Here is a 9,538-nt window from a genome sequence, read left to right on the forward strand (position 1 = left end):
TAACCACTAGAATGGCTATAATTAAAACAAGAGACAATATCAAGTGTTGGGAAGGATATGTAGAAATGAACCCTCCTATGCTGCCGGTGGGAATGATAAACGGTCCAGCCACTTTGGAAAACAATTTGACAGGCTCTTAAAAAGTTAAACATAAATTTATCAAGCAACCTAGCAGTTTCAGTCCTAGGTATCCACCAAAGAGAAACAAAAACATATCTACACAAAGACAATATCAAACGTTCATAACCACTCCATCAACTGGTGAATAAATAACATTTATATAATGGAATACTATTCAATGATATAGTTGAATTAACTATTGATATATGCTACAACATGGATAAACCTCAAAAATGCTTAAGTGAAAGAAACAAAACATGAAGACTACATATTATATGAGTACATTCATATTCATAATAGGTTACCAGAAAAGGGCAATCTATAGAAACAGAAAGTAGATCAGTGGTTGCCAGGGGCTGAGGTGGGAGTAGGGATTAACTGTTACAAATGGACATGAGGTAACTTTATAGAAGTATGGAAGCACTCTAAAACTAGACTGTGTTTATGGTTACACAACTCTTTAAATATACTATAAATGACTGAATTAATACACTTGGAATGGATGAATTTTACTGTATGTAAATTATAACTCAATAAAGCTTTCTTTAAAAAAAGATAGCATGATCCCACCCTATTTTATTTAAAAACTAGAACATTACCTATTCCTTGTGCCCATCCATGTACTCTTCCCCTATTTCCATCTCCTTGCCTCCACGAAGGTAATCACCCCAAATTTAATGTTTATCATTTCTATCTTTTTGTTGTTTTACAGATGTATCACTAAATAATTTCATTTTGCTTGTTTTTTAACTTATTGTGAAAAATTTCACTCATATATTCTACACCTAGATTTAACAATTGTTAAGCTTTTCCTATATTGATCCCCTGCCCTTTTTGTGCTCAAGTGCTTCATAGTAAAGTACAGACATCATGATATTTCATCTCAAAATTCTTTCACATGCAGCTACAAAAATAAATTTTCCAAGTTAACCATAATATTATATCTAACAAAAATCATTCCTTAATATCATTTTATACCTAGTTAATATTTAAATTTCTTCTATTATATAAAAATGTGTTTTATTGCTAATCTAATAAGAGTCTGCACATTGCATTTGGTCATCTATTAAATCTATAATCTAGAACATCCTCTCTACACCCCACCTTTTCTTCTCCATAATACTTCTCTATTGAAGAGACCAGGTCAGTTGTCCTACAAAGTATCCATCTTATATTACCTGATTGCTTCCTTTAGGTATTGTTTAACTTTTACTTCTAATCTGTATCGCCTATAAAATGAAAGTAAGATCTTAAGGCTTAATTTATATAGAGATTAAACATTTTTAGCAAGATGCTTGAGTTTAAGTTTTATAAAATTGGTATCACTCTGATGCAATCTTCTGAGACTTGTTCTTCACTCAACATTCACTTTTGGATTCCTCCAAGTTGTTGCCTGGACCTATAAATTCGTTCATTTTTACTATTTCATAAACTATTATGTGATTATATTAAAATGTATCCATTGTACTATAGATTAACATTTAGATGTTTTTTCAGTTTTTTTCCTTGGGGCTTTTGAGGGTGGACTGGGCTATTACACATATGAACATAAACATCCTGTCCTGTACATGGCTCCTAGGAAACATATTCAAGTTTCTCTAGGGCATATATACCTACGAGTGGACTGCTAAGTCACAACTTACATCAGGGGTCAGCAAACTACAGCCCAAAAGGGGACCTGTTGCCTTTTTTGCAAGTAAAGTTTTACTGGAACACAGCCATGCTCATTCATTTAAGTATTGTCGATAGCTGCTTTTATGCTATAGTGGCATAAGTGAATAGTTGTGACGGAGACCAGAAGTAACTCAAAGTCTAAAATATTTTGCTCCCTGGCCCTCTACAGAAAAAGTTTGCTGACTCCTGGGTTATAATGAATATTCAACTTTATAAGAACACCAAACTTATGCAAAATATTTGTACTAATTTACATTCCCACCAATATAAACTGATCCAAAACTCTATTGATCTAAAACCTCTGAATTTTTGGTATTTGCAAGCTTCATAATTTTTGCTTGCCCAGTGTGTGGAAAAAAAAATGGTATCTCAGTGAGATCATAATTTGCATTTCTAGCAAAATTGAACTTTTTTGGTATGTTTTTGCTATTCATATTTACCATTTTGTGAAATGCCTGATGTCTCTTGTTGATTTTTTAATATTTCTATGTTATAAAACACTAATCATTTGATTGGAGTTTTTTATCTGAATACTAATCCTTTATCACTTCTGTTTTGAAAATACCTTCTTCCCATTTGTACCCTATATTTTTATATTTTTTAGTATTTTGTGGAAAATAAGTTATTCATTTTGAATGACATCCACTTTATCAACCTTTTTGTTTTACAGAGTTTTATTAAGTTTTTCCCCACCCCTATATCAGAAATATATTTTCCTACATTTTCCAGTTCTATAAGTTGTAAAATTTGCCTTTCACATATTAGTGTTTAATCTATGCAGAATTGATTTTAATGTATGATGGAAGGCAGAGATCCAATCTGACTTTTTGCCTAATTATAGCTAAAAACTGTCCCTTGCACTATGATGTTAGAATAATTAACACAGTGTGGTTTGGCACAGGAATAAGCGGACCAGTGGAACAAAATACAGAGCTCAAAAACAAATCCATGCATATATGGACTCTTGATAAATGACAGATATTACATTATATTAATATATAGTAACACACAAACCATAAAATGGCCCATCTCAATGGACTACTTCTCTTTACCACTCTTGAGTACTTTTACTAATGACTTATTTCAAGAGGAAATCTAAATAATGATGTTCTTCAAATGATCTGTTATATTAAGGATGATATTATATAAGGGTTAAGACTATATGTCTCTCCCCCAGGGTAGACCCTGATGGACTCAACTCCTCAATCTGACTTGAAATAATTATTTATTAAGCTCTTACTGTGTGATTAGTGTATGCTATGCATGGGCTATTTTCATGGAACTCACAATCTACTGAGAAAGACAAAAACTAATATATGAAATAGTAACAAACGATAATTAAGCACTTTACTGTACATCAAGGATGATAAATACCTGTAAAGCACGTACCCACTTCTTCCTCTTTTATAAATGGCAAATGCATAATAATTAATTGATAGTGGCACTTTTTCTTGCTAAGTCAGGATATCATCTCAGAAGTATTCTTAATTCAGACCTCCATGAAAGTCCTGACAATATGCTTGAACTGGCAGAGGAAATAAAATCTACTGTGTGCCTCTGTTATAAGTATTATAAAAATATATAGCAGGGCTGGGTGTGGTGGCTCATGCCTATAATCCTAGCACTCTGGAAGGCCAGGTGGGAGGATCACTTGAGGTCAGGAGTTCCAGACCAGCCTGAGCAAGAGTGAGACGCCATCTCTACAAAAAATGGAAAAATTAGCCGGGCACGGTGGCACATGCCTGGTCCCAGCTACTTAGGAGGCTGAGGCAGGAGGATCACTTGAGCCCAGGAGTGTGAGGTTGCAGTGAGCTATGATCACGCCACTACACTCTACTCCAGTCAACAGAATGAGACCCTGTCTCAAAAAAAAAAAAAAAAAATACAGGAGAAGCACACCAAAAACGGCTAGGGAAGGTTTTAGAGAAAAAGCAGAACATTCCATCATTTATCAACCAACATTCATTTACATTACTTACTGTGTGCCAGGAATTAGGACTACTGGGGAAATAAAATCACCAAGATATGGTTCTAGACTTCCAAGAATTCAAATTCTAGTGAAGAAGTAAAATAATTATAAAACAGGGTGTTAAGTGCTATGAAGTATATACAGGGTGTTCTGGGCATCTAAATTAAGACCAAGATTCAGGAAAGCTTAAGGAAAAAAGTGACCCTCTGGCCAAGTTCTGAAGCATACTTAGCCAGATCAAAAAGACAGTGGAGAAGAAAACACGGGTAGGCAAGGTATTATGAAAAAATATAGTATGTTCAGGAAAACTCCAAATATTTTTGAATATCTTGGCAAAAAGAGTCAATCTTGAAATATGACAAAAATTTTAAAAAGTAGTAACGGAAGGGCAAGGGCTAGGGTGGGAAACCACTGGTTTTCACCATAAACTTTTCTATACCATTCAATTATTCCTACATATATGTATTCCTGAAGTAAAAACTGAATGACGAATAAGCCCTAAGGAAATAATGCATCAAAGAAGTAATCATTACTAACTGCTAAAAACATTGACTGAAAGGCTGATGGGAAGCTTTATAATGGCTGACAACACCTGAAACCACTGATCAATTTTTTAAATAAACTTTTAATTTTTGAATAGTCTTAGATTTAAAGAAAAGTTGCAAAGACAGTACACGGAATTCCCACATACTTCTCACTCTGTTTCCCTTGTTGTGAACATCTTACATTATTATGTTCATTAGTTACAACTAAGGAACCAACACTGGTACATTACTGTAACTAGACTCCATAGTTTATTCAGTAGATTTCACTAATTCTTCCCTGTTCTTTCTCTGTTCCAGGATCCAATCCAGGATACCATATTAAATCTAGTTGTCATGTCTCCTTAGCTTTCTCGGTCCATTACAGTTTCTCAGATTTTGTTTTTGATGATCTTGACAATTTTGAGGAATTCTGGTCATATTGGTCAGGTATTTTATGTAATGCCCCTTGATTTGGGCTTATCTGTTATTTTCCCATGGTTAGGCTGAGGTTTTGGGTTTCATGGAGGAGGAGCACAGAAGTGTAGTCCCCATCTCATCACATCATATCAAGGGTATATGCAATCAACATGACTAATCACTGATAACATGTACATTGATCATCTGGTCAAGGCTGTGTTTGCCAGGTTTCTCCATATAAAGTTACTTTCCCTCCCTTTCCATACTTATCTATCAGAAGCAAGTCACTAAGCATAGCACACACTCAAGAGTAGGCACAAGAATTAAACTCCATCTCCTGGAGGGGAAATACCTACACAAATTATTTGGAATTCTTGTGTATGGGAAATTTGTCTCTTCTCTCCAACTTACTTATTCAATTGCTTATTTATATTAGTATTGACTCATGGATATGCACTTTGGTGTACCAATATGTACTTTGGGTACCAACATTATACTAATTATTTTGTTTCTCAAATTGTCCCCACTCTGGCCATTGTGAGCTATTTCAGATTGGTTCCTATGTCCCTTTGATATGCCCCCATCCTTTTGTTTTTTGAGTATTTCCTTAATTTCTGGTACGAGATGTTCCAGGCTCATCTTGTATATCCTCTGTCATAGCCCTAGAAGCAGCCATTTCTCTAAGAAGTCCTAGTTCCTTTTATTGGAGAATGCCATTAGAATCATTGATCAATTTTAACATCATAAAAATAACCAGACATTCTATGACCCCCAGATGTGATATGATAGGAAATGTTATCACACCACCTGGAAATATTCTTGCCTCCCTCACCTCGAGAAATTGCCTCCCTCATCTCAAGAAAACAACTTGAATCTATCAAGTTTCAACAAAAAATTAACAGTTTATAAGAAATCCTGCAAAGCTGTAACTCTGAGATCTGCAAGTAATCATATGATCTCTCCTGAGGTGAAGCAGCAGATAGCCACTGAGAGTAGGGAGTAAAATGAAGAGTCCTAAAGCTGTGTAAATGCCTAGACCTGGTCAACCACGAGGCCAGCTCTCCCTCATCTTCCATGGTTTGGTTATATGAGCCAAATAAACATCTCCTTTTCACTTATGCTGGATTGAGGTGGGCCTCAGTTACAACCAAAGAGAGCTAACAAATATAATACATATAAATAAGGAAAGGCATAGGAACAAGAATGAGGTCAGCACACTGAGAAGAGTAGGAAACAGCTTGAATTACTTAGGTAAAACCACACTTCAGGTGAGATTTTTAAAAGCTAGGTTGAATTTATTTGCTTTAAAATTTAATAGTCTAACTTTATTATTGCTACTCTCCTGTGTTTTGGTATTATTAACTATAAGGTTCACTTTAAAGCATATTTTTATTATGTTTTTTAAAAACACACATTTATTATAATTTTAGAAATCAACAGATCCAACATTACTTTTCATAATATAACTAGGGCCCTAAAGTGAATAAATTATTTGTCCAAGCTCAGAACTAGCTAAAGGTAGACATGGCGGAAGCATGATGTGATAAAAAGGAAACAGGTGGCTGTGGAGCTGGATAGAATTGGGTTTGTGCCCTGGCTCCTTCCCTCACCCAGTCCTTTTTTTTTTTTTTTTTTTGAGACAGAGTCTCACTGTGTTGCCCAGGCTAGAGTGCCATGGCATCAGCCTAGCTCACAGCAACCTCAAACTCCTGGGCTCAAGCGATTCTTCTGCCTCAGCCTCCCAAGTAGCTGGGACTACAGGCATGTGCCATTATGCCTGGCTAATTTTTTCTATGTATTTTTAGTTGTCCGATTAATTTCTTTCTATTTTTAGTAGAGATGGGGTCTCGCTCTTGCTCAGGCTGGTTTCGAACTCCTGAGCTCAAACAATCCATCCGCCTCGGCCTCCCAGAGAGCTAGGATTACAGGCGTGAGCCACCGCGCCCAGCCACTAAAATTTTTAAAACTATAAAACCATACTATTATAGAAGGGCTAGAATCAGGAAGGCCAGGTAAAAGTGGGACTGGAGAGAAAGGAATAATTATGAGATATCCCTCCTAACAGTACTGGCATTTAAAAAGGCAGCATATTAAGATTAAAAAACAAAACTTTACCATTAAAAAGTGGGCAAAAGGACATGAACAGAAACTTTTCAAAAGAAGACAGACTAATGACCAACAAACATGAAAAAATACTCAACATAACTAATCATCAGGGAAATACAAATCAAAACCACAATGAGATATAACTTAACTCCAATGAGAACAGCTTTTATCAAAAAGCTCCAAAACAATAAATGTTGGCATGGATGTGGAGAGATAGGAACACTCATACACTGCTGGTGGGACTGCAAACTAATGCAACCTCTGTGGAAAGCAATATGGAGATACCTTAAAGAGATACAAGTAGATCTACCATTTGATCTAGCAATCCCATTACTGGGCATCTACTGAAAGGAACAAAAGACATTCTATAAAAAAGAATCTGCACTAGAATGTTTATAGAAGCACAATTCACAATTGCAAAGATGTGGAAACAACCCAAGTGCCCATCAATACGTGAGTGGATTGATAAAATGTGTTACATGTATACCATGGAGTTCTACTCAGCCACAAAAAACGCTGGTGATCTAGCACCTTTTGCATTAGCCTGGATAGAGCTGGGGCCCATTCTACTAAGTGAAATATCACAGGAATGGAAAAACAAGCACCACATGTACTCACCATCAAATGGTATTAACTGATCAACATTTATGTGCACATTTAGTAGTAACATTCATTGGGTATTGCGTAGGTGGGAGAAGGAAGGACGGGATGGGTATATTCACACCTAATGGGCGTGGTGCACACTGTCTGGGGGATGGACATGCTTAAAGCTCTGACTCGGGTGGGGCAAAGGCAATATATGTAACCTAAACATTTGTACCCCCTTACTATACTGAAATAAATAAATAAGAATTAAAAAAACCTTCAGAATCAAATAATATCTCTTAAAAGGCATGACTGAGGTTTTATAAAAGTATGCACAAGCACCTACTGTTATTAATTCTGCCTGTCTAGCATTCCCTTCATATCTTCTTGACTATACTGTGGTGAAGAACACATAGGGGACTGAGGTAGCAGTGGCAGTCAACATCTCCTGGACATTTAATGAAGAAAAGCTAATTGTGTCCCATTTCCTACTCCTACAAGTGTCATTTTTACTCTAACAGTTCCAGTGTGATAGAGATTACCAAGAAATTAGAACTGGGAAGAAAGCACTGAGATTTATAACACATAATCAAGATGGAAAGAGAAAGAAAAAGGGAATGATGAAATTAACCTGAGAACAAGTTTAGCCAATAGTTAGAGGAACATACATGCAGTTCAAGTACCCCTTATCACCCATCAATAAAGTAAAATATCTTTTCCCTCTTGAATTTTATCCAATAAATACCTGATCAAATGGGGGTGGGAGAGAAGAATATTGTTCTCAACAAAGGTTAGGAACTTCAGGGTAGCCATGAAAAAAAATCTCTTGGCATAAGTAATATATTAAAGATAGAAAGAATTAAGTCAGTTATTCAGCATACAATTTAACAAGGACTAATACATTTGCAGGAGCAGAAAACATATTTAATTTTAGAGCTCAAACAGAAAATTTATTTTAGACTTTGTTTTTGGATTCTCTGAAAAAATTTTCTTCTAAATTCCTAGAGTCATGGTATAACCATTGCAACATTTAAATATTTAAGTCCCAGAAAGTGAGTGATACCTCTAATGAAAATGGAACATAACTTTGGTACTTTTAACAAGTATCAAAGGATTATGTGAATTACATATTCTTTTGGCCAATTTCTTAAAATGGGTATGTGGGAAGTAAATTATAATTAGATTGCATTTACAAATAGAGAACTTCTCTTAATCATTATTTTATTACATATCAAATTATTTAATAATAGGAGACAGTAAGAACACAGCTCTAAAATTACAAGGAAAGACAAAATATATTATTCCACATACAAAGCTTGTTTAAATACAACTCATCTTTAATACAGTAAATAGATAAGATCCTGTCGGTCTATATTTTTTGTTGTTCTTTTGAATCGGGAAAAAAGAAAAGCAAACATGGAACAGTTTACAGAATTATTTTTTTCTTCTACTAACGGTTGTTGGTAATCTCTTAGGAATAGGGTGTACCATTTGTACCTGCCTTGTCATCTGCATAAAACTAACTCCCAAATAAATCAATGTAAATTGGAATCAGTCCAAAGTACATGTTTTCACTTTCAAATATGTAATTAACATTCAATCTATATAGGTGGTCATTTAAATTTTCATCTAAGAAATGGTGACAGTGGTTTGTAAATAACTTAAAAAGAATTTCAACCATCTGTTTTAACAACAAATCAATTTAATGTTTGCATGTATAGTAAAGGACTAAATTATTAATATAGTCATAGTTATTAAAATACGGTTTTTTTAAAGAGACAAACTTCACGTTCCTAACCTGGCAAGCAAATGCTCAAAACCAAAAAAAAAAAAAAAAGAGGTCACGAACCATATATATATTTTCTAAAGTGAAATGAAGAGCCATTTGACTATGAAAAAAAATAATGGAATTACAAATAAGAATATATAATGGAAGAATAATGAAACTTTGAAATTATTATCTAAAAGAGATGAAAAAAGTATAACATTTTATTAGTATTTTCTTCAATGTTAGAGGATATTTTATAATACTATCATCTTCCAATTCTAAAAGATTTGTAGAGGCTGTACTAGAGTCTTAAAACAAAACAAAACAAAAAAAGCCCTAACACCAGAAAGACATGTAGGTGCACTACCCTCTAAT

At 34.6% G+C, this 9,538-nt stretch overlaps 1 protein-coding gene across 1 annotated transcript in view; it reads right to left on the reverse strand.

Moving 5' to 3' along the window:
* The window catches only part of GKAP1 (G kinase anchoring protein 1), a 69,584-nt gene that overhangs the window by 22,787 nt on the left and 37,259 nt on the right, over nt 1-9,538 (reverse strand). Inside the window, exon 7 of the mRNA XM_012640019.1 lies at nt 6,405-6,418. Coding sequence (XP_012495473.1) covers nt 6,405-6,418 — 14 coding nt within the window. The remainder of the gene's footprint in view (nt 1-6,404; nt 6,419-9,538) is intronic.

This window comes from Propithecus coquereli, unplaced genomic scaffold (genome assembly GCF_000956105.1).
Source record: "Propithecus coquereli isolate 6110/MARCELLA unplaced genomic scaffold, Pcoq_1.0 Scaffold147, whole genome shotgun sequence".
NCBI classification, from domain to species: domain Eukaryota; kingdom Metazoa; phylum Chordata; class Mammalia; order Primates; family Indriidae; genus Propithecus; species Propithecus coquereli.